The 20,216-nt window shown below is 34.3% G+C and overlaps 1 protein-coding gene across 1 annotated transcript in view; it reads left to right on the top strand.

Annotated features, from left to right (window-relative positions):
• LOC106177489 (uncharacterized) overlaps positions 1–20,216 on the top strand; it is a 38,822-nt gene that overhangs the window by 10,530 nt on the left and 8,076 nt on the right. Inside the window, exons 17-37 of the mRNA XM_087007873.1 lie at positions 10,034–10,372; positions 11,330–11,608; positions 12,009–12,271; positions 12,731–12,954; positions 13,263–13,329; positions 13,717–13,801; positions 14,156–14,242; positions 14,561–14,636; positions 14,965–15,037; positions 15,436–15,579; positions 16,064–16,141; positions 16,474–16,623; positions 16,849–16,939; positions 17,159–17,257; positions 17,553–17,737; positions 17,870–17,990; positions 18,192–18,298; positions 18,536–18,733; positions 19,074–19,187; positions 19,622–19,735; positions 20,100–20,193. Of these exons, the coding sequence (XP_086863999.1) occupies positions 10,034–10,372; positions 11,330–11,608; positions 12,009–12,271; positions 12,731–12,954; positions 13,263–13,329; positions 13,717–13,801; positions 14,156–14,242; positions 14,561–14,636; positions 14,965–15,037; positions 15,436–15,579; positions 16,064–16,141; positions 16,474–16,623; positions 16,849–16,939; positions 17,159–17,257; positions 17,553–17,737; positions 17,870–17,990; positions 18,192–18,298; positions 18,536–18,733; positions 19,074–19,187; positions 19,622–19,735; positions 20,100–20,193 (2,988 nt within the window). The remainder of the gene's footprint in view (positions 1–10,033; positions 10,373–11,329; positions 11,609–12,008; positions 12,272–12,730; positions 12,955–13,262; positions 13,330–13,716; positions 13,802–14,155; positions 14,243–14,560; positions 14,637–14,964; positions 15,038–15,435; positions 15,580–16,063; positions 16,142–16,473; positions 16,624–16,848; positions 16,940–17,158; positions 17,258–17,552; positions 17,738–17,869; positions 17,991–18,191; positions 18,299–18,535; positions 18,734–19,073; positions 19,188–19,621; positions 19,736–20,099; positions 20,194–20,216) is intronic.

Here is a 20,216-nt window from a genome sequence, read left to right as displayed (position 1 = left end):
AGGGATTTCCCTTTATTTCTGTCCTGTTGCCAATATTTAGGTACGAAACCCAGTGCAATTTCAGTGCCTGAACGTCAGGATGCACTTGATGATTCCCCTGAAGGGGTCATCAAGTGCAGTTTGTTTTAAAGTGTTCTCCATAGTCACGTAACCTCAGAAACAAGTACACGGCACTGAAATAATTGGGACATGCCCATTACAAAGCCAAGGAGGTTCAGGTGGTGTTATTCTCAAATGGGATGATCCAGAGGGGGTGTATGACAGGTTTTGAAATGTGAATCGGTGTTAAACTCTTTCTTATTGCGTACTTAAAGGTAATCACAGTTGGTTGGTTTTATTCATAGAAAATTGTTGTTATTTTAATTTTTTCAAAAACTGGATTTTCTGTGACATCATGATACTTTGCAACCCCAAAAGCATCCTATATCATTCATTGCTCAATTTTAAAAGTGATATATTATATTATATATGAGGAATGTAGATGACAGTGCCATATACCCCTGAGAGAAAAAATATAAACTGTTCCATCTGTAACATCATCTTTTTTTAGTGTTCTTAAACTGGCACAGATTTCCTTTGTTCTACAATTATAGCCTAAAACAAATTTCGCTATCTCTTTCCATTATCTCTGACAATTGATGTGTTTGAAGGACATTTCTGTTTGAACCATCACGTGGTGATATATGTATACTAGAATATAAGAGTCTTTGATAGCTAGATACAAACAAAGGGGAAAAAAACAAAGAAAATGCAGATATCTCTAGAATTCAGTAAGAACATAAAGAGACTTTTTTCCAAAATGAAAGTTGCATTGCTTGCCTAATTTGCAGCATTTTTTTTATCTTTAAAATGCAAAAAGATGAAAAAAAATCATGCAGAGATGGCAAAAATTTGAATTTCACTCAACTCAACAAATTTGAAAATTGCTCAACTTAATTCAACAATGTAATATTATTGTTGTTTGTAGGGCCCCGTGACATAAATTACACAGCTGCCGCAAAACTTTTCAATCTATCGGCAGACAGTGACTCATTTATAACTTTCTCAGATGCATCCACATAATGACTTTGAGGATGACAATGATGATTAATTTGTTGGGGCCTGCTTTTGCCCCATAGACTTATATAATACCTACATCATTTTCTTTCTTTCTCTCTCTTTCTCCTAGGATAGAAGATAAATTGTTTTGGGTCCTAGCTTTCTCTCACTGTGTGTGTGTGTGTGTGTGTGTGTGTGTGTGTGTGTGTGTGTGTGTGTGTGTGTGTGTGTGTGTGTGTGTGAGAGAGAGAGAGAGAGAGAGAGAGAGAGAGAGAGTGTGTATTAATGGCCATCATCCCTCAATGTCATACTACCTGGGTAGCTATCAAACCCATACTTTGGTTACTGACTGGTAGATTAGTGCTGTGCTTCACCTTTCATCGACCCAAACCTATAACTTATTCATATCTTCTCTTTTCCTTTTCAGCACTTGATAATTCAACACTTCATGATCTGTCTGGGACAAAGCCTTGGGGGAATATGTATTACAATATCTTTCAGTCTGTTTGGTGCACAGACAGACCAATTATTTCAGACTTGTAGCTGAAAGTGGAGGTGGTCGGGGGAGGGAGAAACTGATTGCTTTTTGTCTTGTAAAAGGTCCCCTATAAATCAAAACTTGATCTAAGTTCCAAGGTAAAAAAGTGAAAAGGTCTACTTTTTCAGAAAAAGAGCCCAGTCCTTTCTCTACCCTTTGATATTGCCGGTTACAGGCCTGATATTCAGTTTCTTTACAATAGGGTATTTTGGTACTTGAGTGAAAAAGAAGTACTTGATATTCAGGTTTATATGACAGATTAATAATGGGGTATACAGATGTGTAAACAGCTTGGACTGTAAACATTTGTACATTTGAAAATGATAATTTTGAGAACAGGATAAAATCTAGAAATTACTGTAGAGTTTAAAGAGTGTGAAATAAATTTTGGAAGTCTGTTTTGAAGTGTGGAGCATGCTATACAAGTTATGAAATGCTATGGCCTTCTTTGATTAACACCCACCTGCCAAGCTAAGTAATGTGTGCAAAAAAAATCTGGAAGAAATTCTAAAAAAATTCTGAAAAAAAAACTTAGGATTACACTAACCTACTAGGACCTACTAGATCTGAGGTCCTAAATTGTACAAAAAGTAACCTGAGCAAAGAATTTAAACAGGATTTACACTCTCATAGTTTAAGTGGATCAAAAAGAAATGACATATTGAAATATATGATATGAAATAGATATGAAATATTTGTAACTTGCTAAACAAAGATTACATGCCTTAATTTTTGTAAAACTTATGTGCTTCACTGAAGGTTTGTAAACTCATCATTTTGAACTATTAAAAAATAGAAAATATAGAAACTAAACTGAAGTTTGAAAAAAAGGGGGGGGGGAAACATTATGAAACACTCTCTTTTTGGATGAACCTAATGACCGGCTGACTAAAGGGGTTGGTACTTTATCATGGTGGTTTCCTGAAAGTGTCAATCTTTGTGTGACCCAGTTGCCATTTCCCTGTGCTTGGACCACCAGAAGAGTTGCTGGGCCAGTTTCACACAATTTAAGGCAGAAAACTAACTTAAACATTTAGAGAGCTGCAGTGCTGGTTTCACACAACAACTTAATATTGAGAGTGAAATTTACTTCTAAAATTAAGAAAGCTACTATGTCAGTTTTGCACAAGAATTTTCGAGTGAAATTTATTTTAAAAATTAAGAGAGCTGCTAGGCTGGTTTCATACAAGAATTAAACTTTAATACCAATTTTTTAAAATCTATTTTGGAACAACAATGAAATCATAATTAGAAGTTATTAATTACAAAGGACTAACGATGTTAATTGTTGAGACAGTTTTAATATTATGGTAGTCTATATTTTAGGGAAATTTCTGATCTTAAGAATTCTATAGTGTATCAATGAATAGTTAAATTATAATTATTAATTATTTATACATGCTTTAATTCTATTTTATTTACTCTTTAGCAGTTGACAAAAGAAGTTATCAATGTTAGTGTTTACTTTAACACAGAAAAATGAAACATTTTCCAAAAGAGGTTCATTACATGGATAAAAATATATATCAAATATATTAGTAAAACGATCTTTTGCTACATCATCTTTCTTCGGGAAGTCTGTGGATAAAAATGTAAACACATTTGTCAGAACTTCCTGAGAAAGAAGATGTTTGTCGAGATAAATTGTCTTTTTTCTTCGAACTTGAGTGCAGAAAAGACTGTTGCAGATGTTCAGGATTTTCTCCCCTGGTGATAAGGTTAGGGATTAAGAGATGCATGCTGCTTTTATATCCATGTTTTAATCTACATGTGTTTTCCAATAAAAAAGCAAAGTGCCTCTTGGCTAGGTAAACCATTTTGTGCCAGTGCAAATGACTTCTTACAATGATTTTGTTTAAAATTTTATCTTAATATGTGCTTAAGAGAGCAGTCATAATTTTATAGTAAGCTTTTGTTAAATCTAAACCCAATAGATAGTGTTCATTTTATTGAAAAAACTATCACTGGACATATATATTTTTTTCAAAATATTAGAATAGATTTCTGGAAGGTTTGATTTATATATTTTACAACAAATTCCCAGGCACTTTTTACACAATTACCTAGATGAAATAACAGAAATGTTCATTAAACTGTCCCAAATCCTATGTAGGTTTATATTTTGGGTGTCCTTTTTAAGACCCCCGTGTGTTTGCAAATTCATAGTTAATCAGCTGTAAAGGTAAGGAGCAACACAAAAATCCCAGACCTAACCAACCATGAATTCAAATGCTATAAATTAATCGAACCATGCAAAACCCATAAAAAGTCTAAATGCAGAAACTATCAGGGTTCAGACACAGATGGTTATACATTTCCATTTACACACCAGGTGAATGTTATAGATTCCTTTTTTTTTTTGACTGTATCACAGTTTCCCCATAGGGGCTGTCATTTAATGGGTTAGGCAGTGTGTTTGCGTGTTAAATCCGGTGTCAACTTAGTTCAGTACACCTGGTGAATGAGTGCATAGTTGTGGGCTGTCCTTGGAACAGACAATACTTATTGTGTGATACAGCTGGAACATCTTACCTGACACCCCTGACTAGGATAATGAAAGATCATGAGGCCCTGGGTGTTGTATGCTTAGTGTGGATCAGTTCCATTCTTTTGTGGGGATGATAAGTTGTGCTTTTTGATTTACATGCCATACAAATTTAACTGCCTAATATTTAACTGCGCATAAAACATTTTCAAGTAAAAGGGAGGAAGAAGGTATTTTGGAATTTATGAATTTTGTCTTATTAATTCAGAAATGTTTTAAAAATTTAAGAAAAATGGATAGTTAAAAAGGGGGAAAAACTATCAGAAGAAATAAGCAAGAAGTACTCATTTTCAGATATCTGGGTTTTTCTTTTAAACCTATTTTCCTCTTAATATTTATTTTGATGTTTCATAGCTTTTAACCTGCAAACAAAGTGGACTGGACCACACGAGATGATAAACTGTCATGTTTTTTTCTGACAAAGAGACAGATAATAAGTGATCACTAGTAAGTGTTTTTGGCGAACTGATAAACTAGTTGTTTGCACGAATCTGTCTTTTGTCAAAAGCATGCCACTATTACAGCAGCGGGCTATTTTTTATTCAAGTGATAAATTGTTGAAGTGCGTGTTGCTCAAACACAACAACGTGTACCATGTTACTTATACATCAAGTTCTGTGACAAGATAATTTGACGGAGCCGTCTTTAAGTGTTTGCATTTAATTATTATATAATCATAAAATGATTATATTTCCCAAGTGACATTGGTTTACCTGGGGGTTATCAATTCTGTTGTCTGAGTTTTTCACTGGTAATTTACTTAATGCACTCTGGGACTTGATAATAAATGTGTCTATCAGGTCTTGTGCACTGAAAAAGGTTCTGTAGTTTTATTACCTAATGAATCAAGTCCAGCTTGTAAAAAACTTTTAAAATTTTGGATGGTGAGCTTCAATTTTGATACTTTTGATAGTACAGTAAGCTTTAAGTTTTAATACCAGTTTAGTCAACATAGTCTGTTATATTATATTATCTCTGATGATAATAGACAGGTGTGCTGACCATAATTATAAAAGTAAAAGATTTTACTGTAACATAATTTATTTTATTCTCAGTGTCCTTGCATAATTTTCTGAAAGTGTTTTGATTTGTTGAAACAATGGATGGGAAATGAAATATTCCTGCAGTATGGATATTTACAAATTTTGTTAACATTATCTGTCAAGTTGCAGTTAGCAAGTCTGATTTTTTTTTAGTAGAAATAAAACAATTCCCTATTAAAAAGATTTTTTCCAAACATTTTTTGTTTAATGTTGGTTATAATAGTAGACTTTCTATATATAAGTCATATCTCATTGTCAAACAAAATCTAGTATTATACTTACAGATAACATCTTCATGCTTATTCAGAATAAAAATGCAGACATTCACCATGGTTTGAAATTCGGGTGCAAATCTGTCGTGACTTTAAAAATGACGTGTTACCCTATCAAAGAGTGTGCGTGTCTTCGCAACTTTTTTGGCCCCTCCTCAATTAAATTACACCAGTAAAAGCTGGTATGATACATAGAATGATGGCGTGACACACGGAGAAACTGAGTACATTTTTGTGGCACTGGTTTCACCAAGTTGCACTAGTTTGCACTATAACTGTACCAAGTTGCACATAGTTTTAGTGTTACTTAGTGCAGTTTGGAGTTTTCTAGTGCTGCAAGGGTTCATTTGGTAGTCTTAGTACAGTATCACCACCTGAATCCCCTTTCCATTTTAAAATGAACTCATCCTCATGAGATATGATTATGATTTAATTTTTTGTTTTCAGACATCTCAACTTACTACAGTAAAGCATTAAATTTCTAATTGAGCACTGAAAAAGAATGTTGATGAATTTTTTTACAGTTTTTCTCTCATATCTTAGAGGTAATTTGATGTAATGTTACTAATTCCCTTGAAGGGAACTGAAGATGAAAGAACATTAATTTGCAGAACATTGATGAAAAGGTAAATAGAAAAAGTTATTCAAAACATAGAATGCAAAATGAATTGTGAATGAAAAATGGCACAACAAAATTGTTTGGGAAGATAGTTTGATAATAGCTTTATGGGTACTGTTTTAATCAGATCAAAATGAAACCCATAATATGCTTTTCTACAATTAGGTTGAGTTTTTGAGAAAACTTATTCGAATGACGATTGATTTCAACTGATATTTTTTGTGAAATTGGGAGGGAGACAAAAAAAAAAAAAAAGCAAAACTAGCAAGCAATGCAACTGGTAGCAATTACCCTAAATTATGATTTTAAAAATATCCCTTTTTGAGGGCATGTCCTTGTTTTTGTTTGACAGATGACAAGAAAAATCCAGGATAATTTGTTATTTGACAAGAAAAATCCAGGATTTGCTTCTTTTTTTACTTCTTTCCTGTGCTTGTCAGTTATGTCAGTACTAGTATACAAACATTAGGCCCTGAACGTCAAGATTGTGTTATTCAAAAATAAATAAAAACAAAATATTATAATTGCATAATTCAGGAATTTTTATCAAAATAATTTAATACATTCACAATGCCATTGTCATTCAGTTTTGATCACTCATTAAAGTGCAACAAATGTAAAGAAGGGCATTTTCCACTATTTCCTCCATTATGATTTAGTAATTGTTATCACGCATCTGCCCCATGCAGACTGAACTCTAGAACAGAAGTCACATGTGACAATGTGCTCATTATGCGTGGTGATCTTGTGTTTGATAATTGATGTTTGCCACCACATTATGAAGTCTCCTTGTTGCACTGGCTGATGGCAGGACTCGGTGTCAAGTCACTCTCTGCACTTAAATTCATGATGAACTTGCACTGACTTCTACTTCTACAGGGTGACAGTTTGACTTGGGTGTCCAGGGCCCTGCTCCACAGGAGAACTTTTAACCCAAAAATTGGTCTTGACTTAAAGACCAAATTTTAGTTTAGTTTTACCTGACATAAGTTAATAATGGACCAATTAAATAAAATATGTTGTTTTATAACAAGAGAGACATATGCTCTATTTCAGACTAATGACTTTCTAAGATAAACCACTAAGGATTTATCTTAAACTGAAGTAAACCAGATTTTTTGGTCAAAAAGATCAGACCAATTTTCAGGGCAAAAATAGTTTTGTGAAACTTGCCCCAGGCCAAATCACTGCCTGTCTTTCTCAGTGCAGTAGATATAGATGACTCTGTCATTGTGGTGAATTATACGCGGAGACGATATGATTAACTGCTTTCGTGTCCCGTGATGCACTGAGTGTCCCCGGGTCATCATTTACTGATATCTGAATGATATCGCTTGTCTACACTGTTGAAATAAGCTGTACCTCATTTTCTTTGATGAAATATTTGATATTAAGATGCACCAATTGTTTTGCTATTCAGTTTTATTTTGTTGAAATATGTGGCATATATATATAGCCTTCTCGAAAAGAAATAAGAAAGCACATGGTTAAAATGTAAATATTGAAGTGTTAGATTCTACCCCCTAATTACTACTAGGCACACAATGTAAGTTGTGTTATTTAATTTAGTACAAAAATACTTATTGTCATGAAAGAAGTAAAAAAAGCCATTAAAAATGGCCCAATTAAAAGTGGTCGTTTTTTGAAATTTAGCAGGCATTTACACTCCTTGAGAAATGCATCTTAGCTAAATTTTTAAAGCCCAAGATTTTAGTCCAAATTTTGACTTAAGATTTATTTATTTATTTATTTATTTATTTATTTATTTATTGAAACAAACCTCTCCCTTTAATAGTTTTATTTGCTTGATTTACTGTATATGTAATGTTTTCATTTTGTTCCACTTAAACAAAATGTGTCACCTTGTCTTGTCATTATTTACAACTATTATGGAGTCACATTTTAGTGCTGGAAACAAATGTCTTATGTAAATGAAATGGACCATGGCACTGTAGCTTTGTTTTTCTCTTTTAGAAATGCTTGTGCAAACACAAAGTCACATAAGGACAGTAATTTACCAAACAAACAACAGAGTTGAATGACCAGTAATTTGTTAGACTGAATCCAGTGGCATTCCTTTTGCCCCCTCCTCTACCCCCTCTGCCTCTTCCCCTGTCTTCCTGTCCTGAAATAATAGACTACCAACTCATTATTATCTATGGACAGATTTTTTACATTTTTCAAAAGGATGAAAACATCATTGTTCTGGTGATAAATTTGACCTATATTATGCATCAGATAAAAAAAATCTTAGTAAAAAAAATTAATTTCCTTTCTGGTTGTCTTTCTTCTCTATCATTTTTTGTATTTCTGTCTGTTTTGTCTGTCTTCATGTCTGTTCACATATTCTCTCTCTCTCTCTCTCTCTCTCTCTCTCTCTCTCTCTCTCTCTCTCTCTCTCTCTCTCTCTCTCTCTCTCTCTCTCTCTCTCTCTCTCTCTCTCTCTCTCTCTCTCTCTCTCTCTCTCTCTCTCTCTCTCTCTCTCTCTCTCTCTCTCTCTCTGGTTATTGCCTTGCCCTCTGTGCACTTACTGTATACCATGTATGTACATGAATCCTTTGTTCACAATTCAGATTAACATGGCATTCTGTACTCAAACAATTGCCAGTGTACTCTGTGACTTCCTTGATTTATACACGGGAATAAGGGTACGAGGGATTAAATGTGAAAATTATAGGAATATTGGTCAGGTGGTAGTCACTTCAAAGTGTTCAAGTCCATATTTCTTCCTTTACCAGGCATGCTTAAGAATACTTAAATGTTCTAAACTGTCAATGTTTTACACATTTAAGAGATTTTTTTTTTGTTTAAACATTTATTGCTTTGCCCAAGGCCTGTAGGCAGGGTGTTTGGGGGGGATATTTCAAAAGTTGTTCACTCCAAATAAAAATTTGATTTTGATTCTATGCCATTTCTCAAGTTGGAACTACTTAAATTAAAAGGGGTTTAGAGGTCCACATTAATAAAAAAAAAAACTTCTTGAGAATTTTGGCTGTTATGGAAGACTGTCTGTACAAAAAGCTATTATTGTGGCATGGTTTCTTTTACCATTAGAGGTAATGAAGCAGTTTTGTTATTAAATTAGTGAGTAGTGGTATTAATTAACAAAGATATGGGTTGTTTTTAATGCTGATGAATATCTTATTTGCTTAATTAATGAAGAGATAGAAAGTGAAGCCTATCCTTTGCCACTGTGTTGAGTTAAATGAAAATGTTAAAGACTGCTTGGTGTCACTTTTTGTATCAAACCCAGCATTCAGGAAGTGGGAGCACTATATCATATATTAAATATTTATCTCGGGTAAATGTTCTGAGGTTAGAAAAAGAATAGGGGAAAGGCATACACTGGTACACATACAGAGTAACATAATGATGGCATTAGTGTGTAGGAAGAGCTTCCATACTAGCATATTAAGTGTTTGTCTATTTATGCAGGCTTTTTACCACTGCTTCATAAATAAATTAAACAAGTTTGTTATAATTCTGCCACTGATCATTGTAAGATCCAGTATTTGTCCTTTCTTGTCAAAATTGATTTTCCATCAAATAGAAAGTTATATTAGTAACTGAAAATCATGAATCTTTAAAAAAGAGAATTAAAATAAGATGTTCAAATAAGAAATGTGTTTGCAATTTGTGAGGATTTTTTCCTTCAATATGGCACTGCTCTGAACAGAGTATAAAGTTTTGATAAAGGGGATTAAGATATTTTTAAAAATTATCCTGTCAGAGGGTTCAAGTTTTAATTATTACTAATAATTTTAATGTTTGTCAGAAATTTATAGTATTTCTATGTTAAACATGCTTTTAACCAATGGGCTTTAATTTTAAGACCTTGTGACAGAGATCAGTTTCAGATGTATATTTCATATGTTAGCTGAATGGATTTTTACTGTTGTTGTTGTTGTTGTTGTTGTAGTTGTTCTTGTTGTTGTTGATGTTATTATTATTATTATTATTATTATTATCTCATTCCAGGCCTATGAAGATCTCCTGTTACCTCCCACAGTCACCCACGAGGACATAGTGAGCATCGAGGGTCAACCCTCCGCCCTCCAGCCACGCCAAGAGAAGGCAACCCTGGGGAAGACAGACACCAAGGTCTCTACCCAGCCCTCTGCTGTGTCCTTCCTCTCATCATGGGCACCTGTTGCACAGAAGGAGGAGGAGCCATCCACGGGTCGGGATTTGAGTAAGAATATCCACCATTTCTGTACCACGCGGGAGGATATTCAGCTCCCAGAGCACCTGAGGGGTGTGGGCAGGAAGTATCACACTCCAGCTAAGTATGGGATGCTGCCAGCTATACCACTGGAGGTAAGGGTACACACACATGCACAGGTTACTGCAAGTAGACATGCTGTCATTAGAACACACTGATGGAAGCATATACTGATGTGTCAACGCATATGCATGCATTCATGCTCACACATGCATGCAAATACACACACACACACACACACACACACACACACACATCCCCACTTACATTGGTGTAAAACATGTTTGCTGATGAACTGCTGGTTATATGCACAGTATGCATGCATGCCCTCATAGTGAAGCCAAGTATTGTATACAGACAACTGCACCAGTGGATATGTTGGTATATAAGATATGAATCTGCAAGCATACATTCAAAAGATACGCATATACACATGCATTTGTTCTCACTTATGTGGCATTGGATTGTGTCCCAGTTCCTGAGAGAATTACAGCAGCACCACTGAAAGCTAGTATACAGTGTATTTTATGGTTTTGCTAATTAAAGCACCACACAGCAGATGTGTTTTATGGGGAAATAATGACACGCAGTTCACTTTTTACACTTTTTAAAGAAATCTGTGTTCAATTTATTGCTGTGAGGGCTTCCTTTTTTTATGTTCATCTGTGTGAACATTACGCTAGGTTTGAAAGAGCACCTTAAAGCTTTCTCTGCTGTAAAACTGGCTGTTAAAGTGACTGTATAAGTTAAGGAAAATAAAACTTGTACTGTTATGTATAATTTTGTCAGCATTTAAAGCAGAACTAAGATTCAATATCCTTTGGCCCCAGATTAATGAGAAACAGTACAATTGCTGTGCCTATTTTGTAAAAAAAAAAAAAGACATCACTTTATGTCTTAGACCAATACTTTATTTAAGCAGACTACTATGAGTTTATATTGAACTGAATTAAACCAAATTCTAAATATAAAAGTGAAGACCAATTTTTTTTCTTCAAGCAGAACCCAAGGGTATTTTAATAGACGTTACAATGTCTACTTTCTACCTCCAGTACCACAGCCGTTCCCAGAGCTCTATCAAGCCAAGCTCATTCGACACCGCAGTCCTCTTGGCAGACCGCGCCAGGGAGAGGGACCACATGGAACGAGAACAGTCCGCAGCTGCACAGAGAATTCTTGAGGAGGCATACCAGGCAGCTGCTCAGGGCCAGGAGTCACAGGGCCACTTCAGGGCCCAAGCCCAGCCCTCTGGCCTGCTCACCCTGGGGGGACAGTCCCAGCAGGGAGACCCAGACTCCTTTGAGGCATGGCAGGCTAGAGCTCAGCAAGTGGTGGGTATAGAGTAACTTCACAGACTGTATATTGCTGTCATTAATCTGTCTTGATAATTTTGATTGTGGAATATATAAAGACAGAATAACCAAGTCTGAATATGTAAGTCACTGAAATTACTATCATGGGCTAAAAAATTAATACTAAACAAAATATTGCCTTTGAGACTGATGATCAAGACATAAACAGTTTTGATTGCTGATGTTCCATGAAATTGTGGCTTTGTTAATAATTGTTTTTCACCAGTGTAATGACCCAGGCCCTAGGAACAGTCTCAGCTTTAAAATAATTCAAGTATTGTTAGCATTATACCTGGTTTGTCATAGTCATTGTAAAATAAAAATCTGCAGCTGCAGAAATATTGATATTGCTTATCTCAAAACTTGATTTCACTTTCAGTTTGATGAATCAGACCTATTTATCTCCGGTGCCCAAATGCCAATCAAGAGTGACGAGTCTCGCCTCTACTGGACCCCTGCTCCACCCAAGATGGACGTCCCTCCGGCCAAAGTCCAGGAGCACCTGTTTGCTAACTACCACAGTGCTGCTCTTATGGAGCAGGAGGAGGCTTCCCAGATGCATGACTCGGAGGAAGAAGAAGATATGGAGGAGGAGAGTATTTGGGATGACACGGATCCAGAAGATAGACTTGCTAAAGAGAGGTGGGTCCAGATATAAGGTGGATGATTTGATATTATGTCCACTTGTAGTTTAAATCAAGTAAACAAGCTTAAGGGCTGGACTTTACAGGGCCTGTGGTTGAAATGACCTTGGTTGTCAAAAATCTGAAGATGGAGATATGATTAAGTCTGTGTCTTATAGACCTTGCCTGAGCGGGAGGTGGTACATGTCAAATTCTACCTGTTGAATTATATAAAAGATTTATTGAATATTGTAAGCTGCATTTTTATTATCTTTTTTAATTATCTTTTTTATCATTGATTATAATGTCAGTCAGTAAGTTTGTATTGTTAAAAGAAAAACATTGGCAATGTAGGTATAATTGACTCTGTTTAAAAAACAAAAGAAAAATAATTTTTAATATGTCAAATAGAACATCGGACTAAATGTTTATTCTGACTCATAAAGAGAAAATTTACTCCTCAAATTTTCTCTTACAGAGTCCTGCAGAGAAGACATGACTCTGCGGCAGACATCACTAAGCTGATGAGGGCAGTGCTGGAGAAGGCAGAGGAGGAGGACAGGGAGGCAGAGAGGGCCAGGGAACAGGGAGAGACCCAGGCCGAGTCTCCGCAGACACTGGTCAAGACAGACAGTCTGGCCACACTGACCACAGCCAGCTCTGGAAGCAGTTTCTTCTTCCAGCCCACGGTGAAACCAGCTGGTAAGAGCAATAATAATAATAATAATGATGATGATGATGATGATGATGATGATTTGTTTTTATGTGGCACATTCCATCATAATCTCAATTAACTTTACAAATTACAAGCTGAAAATTTCAAGTTCCCTTTGAAAATTAAAAAAAAATTAGGAAAATATAGTTAGTAGTTGAAATCATAATTTCATTCTATCATTCTTTTTGGGAGTTTATTGACCTAACTTAGTGTGTGTGTGTACTGGTGTTTGAATACATGCATGACTGCATATGTGTGTGTCAGTAATTGTAATTGATTTTTTTGTTTTTTTTAGAAGAAGAAGATAAAACTCCCAAATTTCTAACTGATGATGAGATATTTCCAGTGTTCCCAAAGCCAAGGTACATTAAGTTTTGTCTTTTGTTTCATGATGTTTAAAGTAAAAGCTAAACTTATTCTGTGGCACTCACATATATTATTTTTATATACAGATTGTTATTGTGAACATGGCTGAAATTTTGAAGAAATGCTAATTTTAATTATTTATTTTATCCAGTATTAATTGGTTCTGATTCATTACCTGAACATGTACCAGCCTTGCTCTTGATATGCAGTAGATTTCTGTTGCAATAAGAAAAATAAATGAGATCCAGACTTCCATTATTTTCTTGCCCCAGAAAATGATCATGATCGTTCAGATCTTTAACAAACTCACAAAAACATGTATTTGTCTTATTATGAAATTCACATCTTTTTTCCACTTTCCCCCTGCTCTTTTATTTGTATAGGAGGACAAATTCTATGCCCAATCTCTATGGGGATGATGAGGACTTCCTGTTTATACCTCAAGATTTCAGTACAGCTATGGATGAGGTGAGTAGGAAATGTCGACCATATACATGCACACGCACATATTCTCACATGTGCATGTATATAAGCATGGTTTTGAATGCATCTGTGCACATGTGTTGATGTAGGTCACTAGGAAATATAACACAAAGGCATGCATGTACATCATGTACATAGAGATATGCGCTTGCATATACAGGTAGATATTTAATAATTAAGTAGATGATAAGAAAACATCACAAATAGATGCAACACTGCATACATGTGCATGCACACACACTTGCAAATACATACAGTTTTACACATTTTATTGAATTGATAATAAGGCATATTTATTTATTTATTTTGTTTTAACAATATATTTTCTCTTCTTTTTAGATTACAAAACAAATGAAACAGATCAAAGAAGCAAAACTTGGCAAGAAAACACCAGTTCAACAACTGCCAGAAGAAGTTATTGAGAGTGTATGTGGATGCTTTTTGATGATTTTTAATCTAGACAAGTGATATAACTAAATTATTTACAAAGATAACATGTGTTACTGTAACAGTATTGTTACAGTAGAATAAAAACATTAGGCTTATTAACGTTATCATGGCCTGCTTATTACTAATATATAACGAAATCTAGGATTTTTTTTTATTTTTTTTTTTTTACCTCATTATAAAGGTACAAATTTTCCCTTTCTTGCTGGGCCCTTTCAGAGGTGTATTAAAAATGTTTTATTTTACATATTGTTTATATGTGTGTAACTGAGTCTTTCTACGTATTATGTATTCTAGGAGTCGGGCGCCAAGACTGGTGTTGCAAGGACAAGAAGTCCCACCACAGAGCAGAGGGTATACACCAGAAAACAGGGTAGGGACACTGTGTGATCTGATTAGCATATAGCTGCAAAAAAGTTGGTTGTTGCTAGAAGTTTTGAAATTGAAACAATTTTTAGAAACTCAGATGATGTTGATGAAATTTTGATTTAAAAATGAAGTGAAATTTTTTTATCAGTCATTATTGTAAAATCTTGTGTTTTGTTTTAGTTTATATTCACTACAACTGCTACTTCTACAGCCACTTCTAATAATAATAATGATTATAATAACTTTCTATAAATAAACAATATGTTGATTATGAATTATTTAATGGTACATCAGGAATGCATATTTATCAGTGCACATATTTTTTCCCTCAGAATATGATGACAAGCCCACTCTTGCTGAAGAGGCCTTGGAAGCGGGGAGAAAATATGTCATGTACCCAAAAAGGTGAGAGGCAATATTTATTATAGCAGCTGTTTTTATCTTGAATTTTATAACTTGCTCTTAATTGAATAAATCAAGTTGGACATCTGGGATAAGGTTTTGAAATTTCATTATATTTCAGATATTTTAATAGATATAGATGTCTATTTCATGTGGATATCATTGTGAAAGAGATTACTGTTTAGTTCATAGTAAAGTTATATAGTTGATATTGTTTTGATTGTTGAATTTTTCTGTGGTGACATTTTAAAATTTGGTCTGACATTTATGGATTTTTTTCTTTCATTTATTGAAATAACCATTAATCTGTGGTTTTGTGATACTATTTTTGCCATCTTAATTGCTTGTATAAAAATTTGAATGTAGATTTTAGACTTATAAGTCATTTGTATTGTGTTTAGAAAGAAGAAGAAGATGGTGCCCCTGGACATGGCCAGACTGGAGGAGATAGAGAGGTTCCTGGCCATGCCTCCTGGAAAACTGGAGAGAACAGAATCACTGCCCAAAGTCAATGTGCCAGTAGAGAGGCTGCTACGAGTGCCTCAGTGAGTTGTTACTGAGATATAGTTTTATGTAAATATGGAAGAAGGAGATTCTCTGCTGAAGACAAATAATGCCACTATTCTTAAATTATTTGATATAAATAAAATTTATTTCATATGACAAAAATATTGTTACTGTGATACAAGTTCTTAGTAATACAGTTTTTTTATCAGCCTGGCACCCATTGCAGTATAACTGAATTTAGGTATATATTTAGGAACTTGTGTTATAGATTTCAGAAATGTTCCTTTTCTTTTATGTTATAATGTTCTTCTGAGATTTGTGTCTGTTTTATACCGCTCAGTGTAATTGTTGTAAAACGAAAAAAAAAAAAAAAAAGATTTCACTAAGTGAAGAACCATGTGTAATTATATTGGATTGTGTACCAGGTGGAAAAAAACATTAAAAAAGAAAGGCTCTATGTTAAATGTTGCATTTTCCACTACTTAACCAAACCAATCAATATTTTCATGCTTTGACTTTTAGGCATGTGAAAAACAAGCACAGAAGAAGTATACCAGATATACTGGATTTTGATTCCTTTGCTGAAAAAAGAGGATACAAGTAAGTTCAAAGTAGTTCCTTAATTTTGATTTTGCTGATTCATATGAAGGAATTGACTTAAAAGTTTCAGATTCATAATTTCAATTGAAAAAAAGTATTGAGAATTATTTATTAGGTCCTGAGAATCAGTACCAATCAACATGCTTGTGATAAATCTGAAATTATTTTAGAGGAGAAAACATAAAAACTGAAAAAAGTAAACATTTTTATATACTTCGGAGCAGAGAATAAGTGAACATAAAAATGATTATATTGCCATCTTTTGCAAAACAAAAAGACAAAGAGAATCAAACTGCACCTTTTCATGGTATTGATCTTACTGTTTTTCCTAGTGGAGAAGATGAAAGAGAATGGACTCGAGATATCTGGAATGCTTGGTTTGATGAGGTATTTCCGCCCACACAGAGTGAGAGAGATGAGGATGAGGCTAGAGCCATGAGTGCCATGTCCAGCACCACAGACAGAAGTGTACGCTCTAAGGGGTGAGTGGGACATTTTAAATCAGACTTTTTTGAAAATTACATATTGAAAAGTTAAAGCTGTTTCATGTAATTTATTTTTGACTGAAATATATTTACTTTTGTGGAACCTTCACTTATACACTCAATTCTTTAAGACTACCATTATATTTTGTGCCTGTTCTTGTCAAGTAGTCAAGATAGGTATTAGTCTTATTTATTTACATATTTATTTTCTACTCCTGCCAGGCATGCCAGTGTTGTAAGCACCCACATCTCTGAGGTGATTGATGAAATTGAACCACTGGCAGATACTGAAGAAAATGCAGAAGCTATTTTGGTAAGTCCAGTGTACAGTATGCTAAACAATGTGTGACAATATTTTGAATTTAATATTATAATGTGATTTTTTTTCTTTTTTTGAGAAGCAAAATTTTGTTGTTTTTTATGTGTGGATTTAAAAGTTTATAATTAGTAAGCATGGTATATTCTTGTCATACAATACTAACCAATAAATAATTGAAACAATCTTTTTACATCCTTGTTCTTCTATTTTCAGCTGCTCCAGGATGAAGTTGAGAAATTAAGTGAGCTTATAAGCCAGAGCCCAACTCCCACTGCCTTTGATCTCTGCAGGAGGGGGGCCATATATAGGAAGGTGAGGAATATGTGTTGTTAAGTCAGTCATTAAAATTTAAAAAATAAGCTTTCTTCATTATTTACAAAAATAATTTATTCATTATTTAATTAATTTATTTTTTGTGTGTGTGTTATTGGCAGTCTTAAAGAAATTGAGTGAAATTTTATCACTGTGAGGACTTTGGACATCCAAAAATATATTTTAGGTAATGCCATGCCCTCATCTAAAAACAGCTGTAATGACATTTTTGGGCAGCCAACATGAGCATAGTGCAATATGTGACAAATACTAAGTCTATACATTACATTTTCAGCTTGGTCAGATTAAGTTGGGCCTGGAGGACCTGGACAGAGCTATAGCCTTAGAGCCTATGTTACTGGATGCTTACTGGCACAGGCACCTGCTGCATTTATTGAAGGGGAAGAAAAATGATGCACTGGAAGATCTCAACTTCCTGTTGCGGCACAGCAAGCAGCATGCTGGGGCTTACAGGTCAAGGTGAGAGATGGATGCTAGTATTCCTTGTGAAATGTGCTGTTCAAGAATATTTGCATTTTTCATATATTATTCCATCTTGTAAAAAACAAATTATATGGTATTTTACCAAATTAAATTTCTGGTATATTACAGAGCTGAAATTTACCGAGAGTCTGGTGATGTAACCATGGCGATAGTCAATTTCAATCAGGCTATAAAGCTTGATCCCAATGACCATGAGGCTTACTACAGGAGGGCAGAGATGTATGAAAAGGTAACAAGTATTGGAAGTGTGTTTTCTCACGTATTAGGGTTCATGTACATGCAAGTGTGTGTATGAAGAAGTAGTAGAGTACATAGTTGATTGGGTATATGCTTATGTACGACACATCTACAACACATATACATATGCATCTATGTATGTATTGTAAATAAGGGGCAAAAAAAGCTCAGTTCTGCTGTCTGTATGTTTTAGAGTGGAGAGATGCGTCTAGCATTGGAAGATTATGCCATTGCTACCAGACTGGCTCCAGAGAAGACTGAAGCCTTGTTCAAACATGGACTCTATTATTTCAATAGTCAGTAAGTATCCATAATCCTAAAGCTTGTGATGCACTGTTATTAGTATATTTCCATAGATTGATTGTTATTAGTAGATGTTAAAATTTTGAAACTTGATTTTTTTTTTAATTTAATAGATTGATGGTACTGAATTCTCAGGCCTTTGGGAGACCCTTCTGATTCATAATATTGTATACCATTGATAATTTGACTATTTCATATAGATATTTCATTTTAAATATCCATTTTTAATTTCAGAAACTGGCAGCCTTGTATAAACGACTTTACAGACCTACTTAAGGTGGAACCAAACAATGCAGAGGCCAGGACATATCGTGGACGCGCCTTTGCCAAAATGTCTCAATGGACCCCAGCCATAGAAGACCTCAGTGCAGCCATTCATCTGGATCCCAATAACAGTGTGGCACATTATCATAGGGGATGCCTTCTCAGAAAGTAAGGGGTCCCTTCTCTATACTCTGTCTGACGTCTTGAAAATGTTTGGGGCAAGGGCTAGCGTGTTGTTCATTAAAATATGGTTAGATCTGTCATGAGTTCTAGAGAGGAAAATATTTGAAAAATTCTCAAATAATTGTTTTAATAAGTTAACTTTGTGATTGTCAAACATAAACTTGAATAGATGGGTTTATAGATCATAATTTGTATTGCATAGAATATACAGGGCAATTGTTGAAATTTCCAGGAAAAAATTATATTGCTTTTTAAATGTCTAATGTACATTATTGGCCCTTAGATTTAGTTACAAGTACATTTTAACCACTGAACTGTCTTCCAGGCTGCAACCAAAGAAAGCTCTCCAAGACCTGAGTGTGTCTATTATACTGGATGATGGGGACTCCAATGTGATGGCATATTTCCATCGAGGCATTCTCTATAACTCAACTGGAAGGTACTTGGCAATCTTGTTTTTAATTTTACTGTCTTATTTTGGTAGAAGCTCTGATTTTTTTTCAGAGATATGCTACATATTGAATGCCTGAGAAGGGAAAAATGAGGGCAATATATGTTGACTATTTTGTTAGTGTTTTTCTAAGTATATAAAATGATTCATATAATAATGAAATATTATAAAATTAATTTTGAAGTAAGTAGAATTGAGTGTAGAAAATGCATCAAAAGAATTAAATACTTTTCAAAAAATACCCGGTTCAATCTCTAATAATATGACACAGACAAAGATTTTACTAGGTTGAAATGAAGAAATGTTATATTATTGCACCTTTCTATGACTGCCATTATATTATAGTATAGACCTATAATTTCCATGTGTTATACCCGGTATTTTATAGACCTATTATTTCCATGTGTTATATTATTATATAGGCCAGAAGATGCCATCCCAGACTTTGAGACTGTCCTGAAACTGGACAAGGACATCGCTAGTGCCCACGTCAACCTGGGGCTCATCTATATGACACAGCTGGACAACGTACAGAAGTAAGTAGGGACTTTCTTTAAGGTATACTTTTCTGGATTTTAAAGCCAAAGAAGGCAATTTCTCTTAATCATAAATCATTTATTTATTTTATTTATTTTTTTTTTATTTTATTAGTTATGGTGTCTAAGAATGATAAAACTTACAAAATATGACATTAGAAATAGGTAAGATGTGACAGTATTCTAGTATTCTGGTACAAAATTTATGTATAATTATAAGAACAACATATTTTTATTGCATTATATATTTACATCAAACTCAGATGAATGGCAAACCCAATCAGTAAGAAATTGCATAAGTGTTTTTATTTATGAAGTGCATTCTTTGACTGATTCAGAAACCATGCCATTTTTTTGTTTTCAGTGCCATAAGGAAGTTCTCTGCTGCCATTAAAGTGGATCCCACCTATATACGAGCTTATGTCTGCCGTGCTGAAGCATATCATAGAATTCATGATGTAAGGAACAGTTTGTAATACAT

The sequence above is a fragment of the Lingula anatina genome, chromosome 3, assembly GCF_051362555.1.
Source record: "Lingula anatina isolate TDL-2025a chromosome 3, LinAna3.0, whole genome shotgun sequence".
Classification (NCBI taxonomy): Eukaryota; Metazoa; Brachiopoda; class Lingulata; order Lingulida; family Lingulidae; genus Lingula; species Lingula anatina.
Note: the sequence above shows the minus strand (reverse complement) of the source record. Positions and strands in the feature narration are given on the sequence as shown.